The sequence below is a fragment of the Hemicordylus capensis genome, chromosome 4 (genome assembly GCF_027244095.1).
Source record: "Hemicordylus capensis ecotype Gifberg chromosome 4, rHemCap1.1.pri, whole genome shotgun sequence".
Lineage (NCBI taxonomy): Eukaryota > Metazoa > Chordata > Lepidosauria > Squamata > Cordylidae > Hemicordylus > Hemicordylus capensis.
In genome coordinates this window covers 181,751,222-181,767,381 of record NC_069660.1, presented here as the reverse complement: position 1 = coordinate 181,767,381, position 16,160 = coordinate 181,751,222, and the positions used below count along the sequence as shown (strand labels likewise).

The 16,160-nt window shown below is 42.1% G+C and overlaps 1 protein-coding gene across 1 annotated transcript; it reads left to right on the top strand.

The window, feature by feature from the left end:
- The first annotated feature begins 1,826 nt into the window (after nucleotides 1–1,826).
- NDUFS6 (NADH:ubiquinone oxidoreductase subunit S6) lies at nucleotides 1,827–8,502 on the top strand. The gene is made up of 4 exons (XM_053249622.1): nucleotides 1,827–2,076; nucleotides 4,670–4,723; nucleotides 6,579–6,701; nucleotides 8,361–8,502. Exons 1-4 carry the CDS (start codon nucleotides 1,921–1,923, stop codon nucleotides 8,427–8,429), a joined length of 402 nt encoding a protein of 133 aa, XP_053105597.1. The 5' UTR covers nucleotides 1,827–1,920; the 3' UTR covers nucleotides 8,430–8,502.
- Nucleotides 8,503–16,160: the final 7,658 nt, after the last annotated feature.

Below are 16,160 nucleotides of genomic sequence, written 5' to 3'. Positions count from 1 at the left end.
AATCCTATGCCAACTACAGGTGGATTATTATATTTACTTACTAGAGGAAAGAAAAAGCACAATGTAGTTCAAGATTACGGGAACAGTCCAGTCATAGTTGATTTCAACGGGAGGAGTTTAAAATTTCTTTTTCAGTTTGTTTCTTTTTAGACTGTAAGCACTCACAATCTAAATTTATTTATAGCTATGTAAACCGCTTTGGGATCTTTTGCTGAAAAGTGGTATATAAATAGTCATCTTATTTGCATCGTTGTAGAAGTTGCTTTCCCCATGGATTTTAATGAGAGTTAAATGTGCAAAGTGAAAAAATTTGATTGAATGCCAAAAGATGCTTTTGTTTTGACACTCTGAACTCAAAGATATTGTTATTTAGGGAAAAAACACCACAACATTAACAGACATAATTTCAAAAATTGTATTTAGGATGGAGACTTAAACATCCCATTCTAACAAACCATGCTTGCTGAATTAAAGACTCTCTGATGTAGTTCAATAATGTTCAAAGGGCAGTTCTGAAAACAAGCAGTTGTTTTCTTTTTCAAGTCTGATGATCAGGCAGTTACATCATTTGCCACACCTGGTTGTCTTAAACTCACCCAACCTTAAATACTTATTTCTGTTTTGCTGGCAACTACAGCCCCTACCCAATCAATCAGTCTTGTTCACAGGATCATCAGTTTTCCTCTTGGCCGGCAAATGGGACCTCCTGGCTCACATCCTTCCTCCATGGGCTAGTAGAGTTAGAACTGCCTCTGCTTGTGTCTAGGGTGAGTTTTACAGTACACGTATAACCGGCCTCGCCTGCGGACAATGAAACAGTCCTTGCAGCGCTTTCTGAGGACCACTTTGCATTTCATGCCAGCAACATGCTGCAGGCTGGAAAGTGGGCCACTTGTGAGAAAGGGTAGCAGATCCGTGCCATGCGGCTGGGTGGCAGTTACAGCTTGCGACGGGCGGCTGAGCTGTGTGCGTCCCAGCAGCCAGGAGGAGAAGAAGGAGCGGGGGCCTGCGCTGCAGTTCAGGAAGCGAGCTGAGAGCCTGGCAGCAACCCCGACATTCTGCAGGAGCAGAGAAGCCATTGTGTACAAGCTGAGGGGAGAGAAAGAGACAGAAGATAAAGCCAATCACAAATCGATCAACTAAAGGCTGCAATCCTATATGCAATTACAACCCCTCTGGGAGTAAGTTCCACTGAACTTGGTGAGGCTGTGTTCCAGTAAATGTTGAGTAGGACTCGGCCACAAGGCTGCAACCCTATGCACGTTGACATGAAAATAAATCCCACTGAACTTGGTAGCATTTACTTCCAGATACACATGTACAACGCGGGGCTACAATTTTGCTCCAGCTTTGTGCACAAAACTCTTCACAAGATGAGTTGGGGTTGGGGGAGTCGAACTTTGCCATGAGCTCCAAGCGCATGCGCCAACACTCAACTTCCGAGCTTTCCTCTACCGCCTCCTTTCCCATCGCCGCTGGCGCATGCGCAAGTCACCAGCACGTTAGCGGTGCAACTCTCGAACCCGACGCATATCTGCAGATTTGATCGTTTAACCTCAGCCAAGCCAACTAGCTGAAACCGCAGCTTCATCTCCCTACCGCTAACTCCTACCATCAGTTACATCCCCTACCTTGGGATCAGCACTGCCCAGTCAAAGAACACGAACGTCACCAACTGGTTTGTCCAGGCTGGAAGAGTGCAAAATGACGCCGGCTACAGCGACGGCGAATAATCAACCGCGCAACCTGTTCGACACAATTTACGTCATTACGTTTCTCCTCCAAAGGTGCTACGTCAGACGCTGTTTACCCTGGGAGGTGGGGGCTGTTGGTGTCGCTTGAAAGCGAGCGTCGTTTTCAAGTCCTCTTCAGAACGCGCGTGCGCAGGAAAAGGGGAGGGGCTTGTTGAGCATCCCCGATATGGCGGCGCCCGCTCTGTCCTTGCCAGGGGTGCTGCGCGCGGGCTTCATTTTGACGCGCGGCAGAGCGGCTCTCCTCTCCGGGCCCTCCACACTGGGGCGAAGCTACGGCTCTGCGACATCTCCGACCGGCGAGAAAGTGACTCACACGGGGCAGGTAATAATTTTCTCCTCCCCAGGCGGGCAGGTGGAGCGGAGAGGCGGGCTTGGCTGGGCAGCTTCTGTTGGGTTGCCTGTTGGAAGAGCCTTGGAAGAGCGCAGCTGGGAGCAGCCCCCGCCCCCCCTCGGTCCCTCTGGTTATCCCCCTCCCCGCTTCCGATACAGCTGCTGGTTTTTGCTTATTCGGCACTCTTTGAGAACCTATGTTATGTACTCATTTTTCTGCCACTCAAGATGGTGTACAATTAGAAAAAAAAGAAAAGAAAAATACAAACTAATAAAAACAGGATAACTTTCTCAAGTTGTTGGTGTCTTTAGGCGTTGATGGTGCGGTCTGGGCTTTCACTGTTCTGGTTAATAGTTTTCAAAAGTGGGTTTTAGCTGTAATGGGTAGGGTAAAAAGCACTTGACCAGCAATGCATGACATGAGACGTTCAAGTATGAGTGTAATTCTATCTCCAGTTGGATCTAAAAGTGCTTAATCTTGGTTGAGTAGGATGTGAGTTAAACGTGGGTTTTTTTAAATTGTGGACACAATGCAATTAACAAATGTCACTGAGTAATGAAAAGTAGATACTGGATCCCTGAGCCACCAGGACTGATACACAGAAATCGTGGTATGAGCCCTGCTGCATCAGGTCACCCTCTTAGTTTGGTCATCTTTCTGTACCTTAGGGTGGATTTTAAGGCTCTTTTTGAAGTCTGTAGATTAGACTGGAAGTAACTTCTCATACTTCTGTATCACATCCCTAAAAATTATAATGATAGTTATAATTAATAGAAGAGTGTGAACTGTATGCAGGGCTGGAAACATCCCAGGCACCTATTTTGCCTGGGGATCTAAAAACTACTGTATTCTAATGCTTAGAATACTTGGAAACTTCTCCCCTAGTCCTACTACTGAGATGTTTCATTTTATTCATCTAATTAGTGTAATATGAACTAAATTTTGCTCATCATTCATAAGCCTCCCTCTCTACGTGCTGAATGGCTATTTTCTTTCTTGCTTGCTCCTCTGTATTTGGTTTTGTCTGACTTCGTGTAAGCAAGTTTGAGGGAGAGGTGAGATTGAGAATGGTAAGTGATGTTCTGAGCAGTATGTCTTGTATTTATGCAGTTAATTTTAAACTTTTATCCCCCTGACCCTTTTGGTCCCATTTAAGGCAGCTTACAGCAAAGTCTGAAACAATTGCAACAACAAAATAAACTGCATAACAGCAATGGCAAATATGAACTCCCTGAGTTGATGGTAGGGGGATGACTAACATTCCAGTTATATGCACCTTTGATCTTTAAAAGGTTAGCTAATGTATTTCATTACATACACTAAATTATAATGCATAGAGTGACTCACAGTGTGGACTTTAATTGTATCGTTGAGATTATATTCTAAGAACAAATTTTATTTTAACTTTTTTTTGTCAGTAAAGACATTCGCCCTTTCAGCCTACTTTTAAACACAGTCACAGACTCCAGTGGGATTTAGGATTGCAGCTTTATGCCTATTTAGAAATTGGAAGGTGTGGCAAGAAAAGGTGTTGTGCTCACCCACCCATCCCCACCCCCAAGCCAAAATGAGGTAGGGCAAGGCACAAACCTTTTTGGAATATTTTCTCTTGTAACAATAGATGGAATTGTATTATAAGGCATTTCAGAAACATCAGTTTCTTCTAATAAAGAAACATGATAATGTTAAGCTCTGCATGATAATGTTAAGCTCTGTGCGCTACTTTGTTTTTATCCTGTTTGCCACTTGATAAATAGATATGCTGAACTACCATAGCAGCTTGAAACTTATTCTTATTTGGAATATTTGTAATTGTTTGAATAAAAACAAAATAGTATGTATTTTTCCCTCTGTAAATATAACAGGAAATGTTATTTTACGTGCTTAATTGTATGTAATGCACTTTCTGTTCTTAAAATGCTTAAAGTTTAGTTTTCATAAGTCAGTAAGGCTATGTGCATGAGTAGCCCTACCTAGGTTAGAGAAGCCCTACCTGGATAGGGCTGCTTCTTTGTAGCACTGGGATTGAGCCCGATCCCGTTGTTGCTTCCTCCACAAAACCAGGTTTTATACCCAGGCTTTTATCTGGGTTAAAAGGTGCAAGTGCACCCTTTACCCCGGATCTGGAATCATGTGTACGCTGAACACAGCCCAGGCATGCACAGGCGCCTGACTCCAAGGGGAATCCCCAATGCACCACACTCATCATGCAATGCATTATGGGATTCCTGGAGGCCGGGACAATGAGTCCTGCCTCCAGAGATCCACACTGCTCCGTGAAGCATGGATTGTGTAGGCGTGCAGCAATCTACTGAAGAAAAAGTAAACCATAATCTTTGGGGAAGGTAGTTGAAGGTTGGTAGCTGCCTGCCCGTCCATCCAGTCCTGAGTATAGCCTCAGTATGATGCATATTTCACTTTCCTAAAGTGTCTTGGTGTGTTTCCCCTTTAGGGGAGAATTATAACTCCCAGATTACTTACATGTTCTTGCCCCTTTCTCCCCTCCTCTGTTTCAAACTCCTTGCAGTTGCAATGAAAGATCTTTTCTGCATGTGGTCACTGTATTTTTTAAATTTTATTTCAGGTTTATGAGGAATATGACTACAGAAGGATTCGATTTTCTGGGCGTCAAAAAGAGGTATTCTTTATTTTCTGTGGTTAGTGGCAAAGGTGTTCAGAGATGGGGAAATAACTGGTTTTTTTAATTCAGATGCACAGATACAGGAAAAATTGTAAACAGTGGGGCCAGATGATTTGGAAATGCAAAAGGTACACTTTGTGACAATTCTATGTAAAGCTTAAGTGTATATAAACTCAGGATGGTTCATACCTGCAGTAAGTGATGAAGATAATAGTTCTTGCATCTGATGAAGTTGACAGTCCATGAAAGTTAAAATGTTTTAAAGTGCCTCAAGTCCCTTTTGTTTGCCAAAGGAAACTAACATAGCTCCCCTCTGAAAGTGACTCATTTATGGAAGTTCATAGTAATATGAGTAGACAGTGAACATGTTAATCTACAATCCAGTTTAAAAATTTTTTAATTGAAACCAGCCTTGTCAAATTGTGATGGATTTGCACAAATTAGTTACATGCTTTGCTCAGATCTTTTGTAGGTTATGCAAAAAAATTGATATGTTGACATTTCCCCCTTTGTCATAGATGATGAACATTAATGACACTGCTCTGGTGTCTTGAAACCTGTAGTTTATTCACTTAGACCCCACTAAAACATGACATAGTACATAGAAGAAAAACTTACGTTTGTTGTGTTAACATTTTATGTTGTCTTGCTTTAAACTGGATCGCCTCACTTGTGTATTAGGGATGTGCATGAACTGGTTTGGCGGTCCTTTTACGGATCACCAAACTGGTTTGGAAGGTCCAGCGTTTGGCCGACGGTTTTACCTTTTTAAGGAGTGGGGAGGGTGCTCTTCACCCACCCACTTGGCTGCATTTCCCCCACCAGCGCTGTGACAAAAATTGGACATGCACACACGCACCGGTCACTTCCAGGAGGACGCTGACCGGGGCGGCAAGGAGGTATGCTACCGCCCTGCACCAGTGATTTTTATCACAGCACCGGTGGGGGAAATGCGGCAGGGTGGTGGTGGTGTAAGATCAGCCTCCCCACTCCTTAAAGGTAACTGCGCCACCATTGAACCGGCCTAGATCTGGTTCATGCACATCCTTATTGTGTATACAGTATTATAAGGATTAATTATAAGGTGAAAATTGCTTTCAATATCTGAGCAATCTTTCCCTAGATAGGAATAGTACTTAAATTTGAAAGTTTGATATAACATGAGATAATGCGTGGTTTTTTATTTATGTTAAGACATAAATGTGATTGAAATAATGTATTTTGCAACTGTGTGGAAATTTTAAAAAAGCTTTGGAAGAGTTGTCACTCAAAATTGTTGTATGTACTGAATTGCATGTAGACTTCCTGTTGGTCAGTAGCTGCGTTTCGTTCTTATGTCTTTATTTGCCTGTTTTGGTAATAGTGTCCACTGATATTTATAACCGTAGTGAAAATTCAATCCTGTACCAGTTTAATTCAGTGCTCGACAATAACCACTGTATTTGAACTCGGCAATATAATGTTTGTATTTTAGAACTCTTCTAAGAAGAATAAAGTTGGTTCCTTTTGATACTTTGTGGCCTACATTCTTTAATCTGTCATCTTGGGAAGTATTCTAGGAAGGACACAATTCATCCTTACACTAGAGGCTTAACATAGTGCTGCTGCTGCCCCCTCTGTGGGTTAAAAGTGACATGCAGTATTAACAAGGGCAGGAAAGAAGTGAAGAGGTCAAAAGAAAGCTTTCGAGTTTAAAATAGATACATCATCACAGGCAGAGCTAGTTTGTGTGCCCTGTTTCAGTCACAGGATTCTGCACTAGCTGTGGTAGCAAAAACCACTGTTGCTAAAGCAAAGCTATGACTTGGTCGCTGGTGGAGGCACTGAAAACTTCTCAATTTTACTATTTCAGCTGAATGAAAGCTTTGCCATTGATTTGATTGCTGAGCAGCCTGTGAGCGAAGTTGAAAGCAGAGTCATATCCTGCGATGGTGGTGGTGGAGCTCTGGGTCATCCTAAAGTGTATATAAACCTGGTAATGTAACTTAACCTACCCTGTGTGTTCCTACTTACTGGTGTCCTCCTGAATTGCACCCTTTATCTATTTGGGAAAGAACATGTGACTAGGCCTACACAATGAGACCCACCTATGCAGTCTACCAGTGTTGTATGGGGCCCCTCCAGAAGCTTGCCAAGCACCTATTTGCTGCCTGCATGGAACTGAAAAATTAGAAGATGTCAAGCCACTTGGCAGGTTACACTTCACAGCTGGTGAGCTACATCCAGTTTTGTGGATCACAAGCTGCGCAGGCCCATTTTTAGATGATAGTTTAAATGGTGTTCTTAATTGTAGAACTATATTTGTATGATGTTTTGGAGACAGGGTATATTCTGTGTATTTAACCCCCCCCCCCACACACACACCCCTAATTTTTTCTCTTAAGTCAATTAATGGTTCATTCTTCATGTTGGTTGTTCTTCAATAAGCCTACATTAACGTCAATCTTGATTCTCATGATTTCACTTTAATTATTGCTTATTAGAGCAGCTTACCTTTAAATTCAGATCTTTTGCAGAATGTATTTTTGAGTTGACTGTTTTATTTTAATAGCTTATATCTTATTAGTTGGCTAACAAAGCTCTGAAGTCTTGTCACTTTTTTGTGGCTTAATTGTATCCTTCATGATGGGTGGAGGGAAGTAGAAGCAAATTGGCCAGAAAAAGAAATTTGATAGAAGTTGCTGGAATGCTAATAATGGGCACTTGTTTTAGGTGTGTTTGAGTAATATCAGTTGCTGACACAGAGACTAAGGAAGCACCAGTGCTATGTGAGAAATGATGATTCTGATGAGTTCCCAACTTACCAGCACCAGTGCTCACATGGAGATGGGGGAGGATTTTGATTACTTCCTCTTCCCCAGAAGCGCTATGTGCCATGTGGAAACATGTCCCTGTGGGCTACATGACCCTTAAGGGTATATTTTTGGGTTGCACAGAGCACTTTGAAATTCCACTTGTTGAGGTCACCCCACCCTGTGTGTGCGATTACTGTGTTGGTCAAAGTCCTAAGGGATGTTGCTGCTTCTCACAGCATCTGCACTTTAACTTGCAATCCATATGGAAAACTGTATAATTTAGGTCAGCTATCTGTTTGCATTTTTAGGAGATGGAGGACCTTCCCTCCTATTTTTTGAAGTTCAAAAGTATCATTTGTTCTTCCTTGAAAATAGCTCGTTAGAACTCATCTTCCCCCCAGTTTCCTGTTGAATCTGAATATCTGATATTATTGGAAAAGGGAAAATACTTACTGATATTCTAAACTGATGAGAAAGCTACTTGTGCTGCACAGAACTATCCATGTGTACTAAGAACTAAGTTGTGTTACATTCTGTCGAACTTGCTCCCAAGTACAAACTTGCCAAGGTTTACTTTCCATAGAAATCCACTAACTTCTGAATAAACATGAGTGGGATAGATCTGCCTCTCAACTTTGAAAGTAGAATTATGCACTTTATAAGTGAATAGACGAATATATTTATGTATTTATGTATTTATTTGATTTTTAGACCGCCTTTACAGAATGGCTCAGGGCGGTTATTTGTAATGAAATAAGTGGAACATACCCATACTTAACAGCAATGAGATAAAATTGTACTTGTGTACTGTCCTTTTTTTCCCTTTTTTTTTTTTGCAGGACAAAGATACAAAAACGGGAACATGTGGCTACTGTGGACTTCAGTTTAAGCAGAAGCATCATCACTGAAGTGAATTGTCTTATGTCCTGCAGAGTTGTCAACCTTTCTGTGTTGTAGTATTAAATAAATATTTAAAATACACTGTGAGTGATCTCTTTTTCTTTAATCTTGTGTTCTTTAACATGGAATTTCCATACCTATGCTGAAGGCCGCATGTCATACTTACACTGTCTTAATGGTTCTTAAACTTGTATGGTTAATAATGAAACAATTTAGAATTAAAATCTCAGAACTGAAGTACTGAAAGGGATATGAAGACTACTTTATGCTACCTGATGCAATCCATGCTATCCAGAGACTAAGAAGTTGCATTCCAGATCCTTGAGCAAGTTGGGAAATGTCTTTTGAATATCTGCAAATACATTGAGTGTTTGAACAGGGAACCCTTTCAAAGTTAACTTTTCTGCCAAGTAGGCCCTGCAGAGCTCAACGGATTCTGAGGTGCATTCTCACGTTACTTACTTGGTTTTCCTGGGGCACCAGTAAAGCCCAGAACACAACCACTCTTGTCCACAGCTGTCTTTCTGGGAAGCTGGTCTTTTACTGAGAGACCTCATGAGTTTCTAGGAACACTACTGAATTGTTTTAAAAGGCATTGCACTAGTAGGTATGGCTTAGTATAGGAGTAAGTGTGTGGGGAACACTGTCTGAAAGCCAATCTTGGCTCATCAGTGATTTTTGCACAGTGTTTTGGGAGCAGTTATTGGAGATAACCTTTTTGCTGAAGAACTATTGTAAGCAGTTATCCTCTGTGCTCCACTACTCCTTCCTTTGAGCTGTAGGGATTTTAAATATTTTATATGGTTATATTTTTAGAGTACTTTACAGCATTCCTAATTAGTCTTCACTGCCCTCCATGATTTAACAGAAATAAGAATTTTATCTTAACCTTATAACCCAGGTGCTCAAGGAAAAAGAATGCTCATGTAACGAGCTGCTTATATAAGTTGCCCAGTTACACATTGGCAAGTAATATTCAGTTTCGTTTCTTGCTGTATGTGTCGCAGAAAGAAAACTGACCTCATACCATTGGTGGCGAGGAACTAGCTCCAGTGATGCTTCATATACAGATATCAGAGGAAAAAATATTGTAACTCTAGCTGCCCCATATTAGTAAAAACCGCTAAATTACAATAGGGGTCTCAAGATATGAATTGCATTATATTTTGAATTTTCCTCTCCTATCCCAAATGGATATGGGCTGAACTGTCTGAGAATTACAAAAGGATAATCATGCCATATGTATCATTGTGATATCTTAATGCTGTAGAGAAATATCACATAATGTTAATTCTTATATACTTCCCCATCTCTTGAAAACACGTGAGAGAGCAGAGCTGGTATTCAAACTTGCAACATAGAATTATGTCCTGAACATGCATACCACATTTCATTCTCATATCTCAATGTTCACAGTATTGTGTGGCAAAGAAACATATAGAATGTTGAATGGGAAGTTAAACTAAGGACCTCAACCAATTACCACTGGAAATTTTGGAATTATGGGGTTGTTGGCATGCGGCTGCTCATAGAGTGAGTTCAGACAACAAAAGGTTGTGTGAAATTCACTGCAGTCTGTGCATGTATGTAAGGACGTAATTGTCCATAGTGATATGCTAGACATTGAAGCTGACTGGTGTTGCCTTGCTCCATGTACCATGGCCATTAAGTTATTGATGCATTGTATATGTCGGCTGCCTCTTTAAAGACAGAAAACAACAGCTGGCTTAAAATGCAGCTGTCAAGGTGCCAACTGTGATCTGTTTCAGAACTTCCATATTGTTCAGAACTTCATTGTAGGGCCAAGACTTTGGGATGCCCTCCTAAGGATGGAGCCAAGTAGACTTGCCTTCTGATGGCCAATGAAGTGTACCTTTTTCAACAGGCATTTTAGGGTGCTAAGATATACGGTTTTAAATATGATTGGATTTTTTTAGTTAACATCTTATTCTGTATATTTTTCCTTGCTATTTTGACTGCCTTGATTATTTCAATAGAGAAATAAACTGGAGTCAAGGCTGGTGATCACAAGGGACAAGCAGTTTTCCTTTCCTGACAGAATATTCCTGCTCTAAGGAGAACTATATTTGGCGTTTTAGACCCTACCTCCCATTTATATTTAATCTGTACAAACAAGTTGCCTCCCTTCAGCATACTGAGCAGTGTATTACTCTCATAACTGTATGGAACTTCTGCTCTCACTTCTGTTCCTTGTAATTGGCATCAATATCTAGGTAATGAACATAATTAAAACGTGGAGCTGAGCCCAAAGTACATAACCTAGTTTCACTCTTGCTGAAAAATACCTGTACTTCTGATATACTTTTCAAGTGCTTTCTTGAAACTTGCTGTATTTGATAAATGTAGCTGTGTGCTGGATGTCACCTTTGTAGGTTGCATCTGTGCTTGATAGATGTAACCCTTCAAGATTTGTGGGGCTTATGTTAGTCCATCTAAGACTTAAAAGCCAGCCTTTGGGGCAATATTGCCTCTAAGGTGTGCACATGCACAGAGGTTTTTTGATGTCCACACAGTTAATTTTAAATCCTACTTGGGCTGAATTAGGAAAGCCCCATTCTGACCGCATGTTCTCACACACTGCCCTCAGTGCTGGAGAACAAAACTGGGAAGAGGTCTATCAAAGGCTACTAGTCAGAGGGCTATAGGCCACCTCCAGCCTCAGAGGCAGGATACCTCTGAATACCAGTTGCAGGGGAGTAACAGCAGGAGAGAGGGCATGCCCTCAACTCCTGCCTGTAGGCTCCCAGTGGCATCTGGTGGGCCACTGTGTGAAACAAGATGCTGGACTAGATGGGCCTTGGGCCTGATCCAGCAGGGCTGTTATGTAACACTAATTACACACACAGATGAGAAAAATTAGAGGGAACACTGTTTGGGGGCATTTCTGTTGCTCCCTCTGAGCTTTATTTTTAAATGTAGATGGCCCCTGTTGAGTAGGGAGAGATTGGGGAGGTGTTTGTTTGTTTTAAACTCTTTATCCCTGCAACATGGTTCTGATTAAAATACCTCCCCATCCCACTGCTGGCTAATATCTGCTTCAGGAAGTGATCTTCTATCTGCAGGCTCAAGTCTCTTGCAATTACATGGTCATCCACATTGCAGTCTAACCTGAATTGGTCTGGGGAGATTAAAAATAGTTGGACTACTGACTGAATAGTATCCTAGGGAACTCTAATAACTAGCTGGAAGTCTGAATTGGTCTTACTGTTGTCATGGTTCAGTCTTTAGAGAGCATCTTTGTATTTCTTGCCAATTTTTTGCTAGATTGCTATAGAAGCTGGGCTCATGATAGGTCCCTAGGGCACTACTTTGCTGATTTTCACCCCCACCCTCTGCATCCATTGCTCAACCCTGTGTCACTCATGACAAGTTCAAAATGGCCAGTTCAACCACTCTTTAACAGGGCACCGTAGTCCTAAAAACAACTTAATGACCACCTACCATCATTCCAGCAAAGCTTTGAACACTGATAACATTCGTTTCCATTTATCTTTAGGACAAAATATAGCTGGAATGTGTTTTGCTTTTAAAAGTCATGTTAACCTAGTAGCTGCAGGAGGAAGGCACCAGCACCAGAAGTAGAGAAGCTAAATGGATGTAGTGGCTGCTTCTCCTCCTAACTGGCGTTACTACTACCTCTACTTGAGCCCTTGCCATCTCTCTCTATGGGGTAGCAAAAGTAGGAGGAGAAGCCACTGAGCTGCCAAGGAGGACCTAGCGTCTACTGCCTGCAAAAACCCTCAGCAATAGTGTATCGTAGGGATGTGCAAGAACCTGTTCAGTGTTCTATTCCTAGAATGCCAAACAGGTTCGGAACCCCGCGCTTGAACTGGTTCAAATGCAGGGGCAGGGACACCTTTAAGGATGGGGGAGGGTGCACGTACACCCCCCATGTTTTCCCCGTCAGCACTCATTTGAAAACTGGACCAGCGGGGCGGCCGCCCCGTCCCCTCTTTGGTCCGGAAGTAGTGTGTGCATGTTGGTGCATGCACAAGCAAGGGTGACGTGCACATGGAAGTGCCCCGTGTGTGCATATTACTTCCGGTCACTTTTGGACTGAAGAGGGGATGGGGTGGCAGGGAGATACTCTGCTACCCTGCCGGTCTGGTTTTCAAGGGAACACCAGCAGGAGAAATGTGGTGGGGGGAGGGGAGTGTTTTTCTGATGAAAAAGAGAATCAGAATTGCACTCCTAAATCCTTGATCACCTCACTCAACAGTTTTCAGTAATTAAAATGTTAAGCAGCATGGTAGACAAAGTAGAGCCCTGCAACACATTATAGCATAGTTGACATGGGGCAGAGCAACCTCATGTTCTGGAAACAATAACCCAAGTAGCAATGGAATCACTGAAGCACCGTACCTGTCCCTCCTGCCCAACAGCTGCTCTAGGAGAAGGATACCATGGGTGATGGTATCAAAATCTACTGAGAGGTCCAGGAGAATTAGCAGGATTGTACACCCCCTATCCTTCCCACAATGTAGAGCATCCATCAAGTGGACCAAAGACCTTTTAGAGTTAAAACCAGGTCAAAAACAATATGGACATTATTTAGGGTATTGAAATCCAAAACAGATTCTAAGAAATTCCAAAAGGATCTTTCCAAATTTGGTGAGTGGGCAACAAAATGACAAATGCAGTTCAGTGTGAGTGATGCACATTGGTACAACCCTGCAACAACTTCACATATACACTGCTGGGATCTGAACTGTCAGTGACTGAAGCACCTTCCTTGTACAGGTGAAACTCGGAAAATTAGAATATCGTGCAAAAGTCCATTAATTTCAGTAATGCAAATTCAAAGGTGAAACTGATATATGAGACAGACGCATTACATGCAAAGCGAGATAAGTCAAGCCTTAATTTGTTATAATTGTGATGATCATGGCGTACAGCTCATGAAAACCCCAAATCCACAATCTCAGAAAATTAGAATATTACATGGAACCAAGAAGACAAGGATTGAAGAATAGAACAATATCGGATCTCTGAAAAGTATACAGTGTACTGTGCTTGATTGGCCAGCAAACTCGCCTGACCTGACCCCATAGAGAATTTATGGGGCATTGCCAAGAGAAAGATGAGAGACATGAGACCAAACAATGCAGAATTGCTGAAGGCCGCTAATGAAGCATCGTGGTCTTCCATAATACCTCACCAGTGCCACAGGCTGATAGTATCCATGCCACGCCGCATTGAGGCAGTAATTGCTGCAAAAGGGGCCCAAACCAAGTACTGAATACATATGCATGCTTATACTTTTCAGAGGTCCGATATTGTTCTATTCTTCAATCCTTGTCGTCTTGGTTCCATGTAATATTCTAATTTTCTGAGATTGTGGATTTGGGGTTTTCATGAGCTGTACGCCATGATCATCACAATTATAACAAATTAAGGCTTGACTTATCTCGCTTTGCATGTAAAGCGTCTGTCTCATATATCAGTTTCACCTTTGAATTTGCATTACTGAAAATAATGGACTTTTGCACGATATTCTAATTTTCCGAGTTTCACCTGTAAGGCAAGGCTACATCATCTGGGACATTTTAATTTGGAAAAGAGGAGACTATGGGAAGACATGGTAGTGATATATAAAATTATGCACCAAGTAGAGAGAGAGAAATTTTTCTCCCTCTCTCACAACACTAGAACTAGAGGACATCCCATGAAACTGATGGCCAGGAAATTTAGGACCAACATAAATAAGTACTTTTTCACACCGTGCATAATTGATCTATGGAATTCTTTCTCATTGGATGTCATGGTGACCACTAGCTTGGATGGCTTTAAAAGAGTCTTGGACAGATTCATGGAGGACAGGTCCATGAATTGCTACTAGATGAGCAATTATTGGCCACCTCCACACTGAGAGGCAAGATGTCTCTAAATACCAGTTGCAGGGGAGCAACAGCAGGAGAGAGGGCATGCCCTTGCCTGTGGGCTTCTCAGAGGCATCTGGTGGGCCACTGTGTGAATCAGGATGCCAGACTAGATAGGCCTTGGGCTTGATACAGCAGGGCTGTTCTTATAATACCCATATACAAATCTGTAGTGAGGCCACGTTTGAGTACTGTGTACCATTTTGGTCACTATATCTCAAAAAGGACATTGAAGAACTGGAAAAGGTGCAGAAGAGGACAACCAAGATGATCAGGGGCCTAGAGCATCTTCCTTATGATGCAAAACTAAAACATCTGGGGGGGTTAGTTTAGAAAAAAAGACAACTAAGAAGAGACATGATAGAGGTTTACAAAATTATTCATGGTGGGTGAAAGTGGATAAAGAGAAATGTTTCTCCCTCTCTCACAAGGTAGAACCAGGGGTCATCCCATGAAACTAATTACCAGGAAATTAGGACCAACAAAAGGAAGTATTTTTTTCCACACAGTGCATAATTAATTATGTAATTCTCTGCCATGGGATGCTGTAATGGCTACCAGCTTGGATAGCTTAGACAAATGTAAGGAGGACAGGACTATTAATGGCTATTAGTCTGATGGCTATGGGTACCTCCAGACTCAGAGGCAGGATGTCTTTGAACACCAGTTGCAGGGCAGCAACAGCAGGAGAAGGGACGTGCCTTCATCTCTTGCCTGTGGGCTTCCCAGAGGCATTTGATGGGCCACTGTGTGAAAGAAGATGCTGGACTAGATGGGCCTTGGGCCTGATCGAGCAGGATTATTCTTATGTAAATGGTTCCAAATAATCTGTCTCATCTAAGTGTGCTGTAAATTGTACCATACATATCTGCCAACAGAGTTTCTCTGCTTCTTCCCTAACAATGGGGATTGATTTTGTATATGTATGGTGGAGGTCTCAAGCCTTATACCAGGCAAAACCAGTGGGTGAGAGGAACACACCACTCCAGTGCTGATAGGCATGGTTTGCCTTTGCTGTTAACCTCCACTTACAATCTGAGTGCTGTGAGTTAAGCTATATGGAAAATGCCGTGGAGCTGAGAGAACTAAATGAGCTTAGAAGGGAATGGTGTGTAGTGAATAGTGAGTTTGCTGAGTGGAGAGAATAAGAGGAACAGGAACTTGGTCCTATGAACAGCAGCACAGATGAGAGAAAGAGAGAGATGCTTCATGCATCCTTCAGCAACCTGGATGCTGACTGCCAGACTCAATTTTTTTAGGCACCAGTGCCTGCTGGGTATGAGGCTATTTTGTATCCCTGCAATGTCTGTAGAAGAAAGGAACTGAAAAGGTGGGGATGTGGGGAATGAAAGGGATAGTGCTATACCAGAAAAAAGATGACAGGTGACATCAAGTACGAGCCCTTGTGGAAGCTACTTGGAGGACTAGCATGATTCAGTAGATGAGAGAGAGTTCTCATGGAGGAAGAAATTACTTCCACCAAGAAAACAGCAGCTAAAGCAGGAAGTCTCTGGAGTGCAAGTGATTGAACCTCTCAAGCTTTACATGGTAGAACTAGCCAAGCAAAGAACTTTTCTCCATTGGGGTGGTTGTTTTTTTTAAATGAAAGCTACTGGGTATGAACCCATGATAAAATGATGTGATTCCCGTCTGATGCACTTAGATGTCCATGACTACAAGTGCAAAGGAATATCGTCTTGAGTGATTAAGTTCAGAACTTTGGTGCAATGAGCAACTTTGCAAAGATGACGGACTCAAGTGATGACAGATAGCTAGAACATTCATATTTGATAGAGCCTCTTTAGTCATGCTAAACTGAGTTTGATTCCTGAGAGGCTA

Bases quoted from the DNA above. Each gene is read 5' to 3' on its own strand.
- NDUFS6 (XM_053249622.1), top strand. From the start codon at position 1,921: ATGGCGGCGCCCGCTCTGTCCTTGCCAGGGGTGCTGCGCGCGGGCTTC. The intron at 2,077-4,669 runs GTAATAATTTTC...ATTTTATTTCAG, and splicing joins AAGTGACTCACACGGGGCAG to GTTTATGAGGAATATGACTA. The intron at 4,724-6,578 runs GTATTCTTTATT...TTACTATTTCAG, and splicing joins TTTCTGGGCGTCAAAAAGAG to CTGAATGAAAGCTTTGCCAT.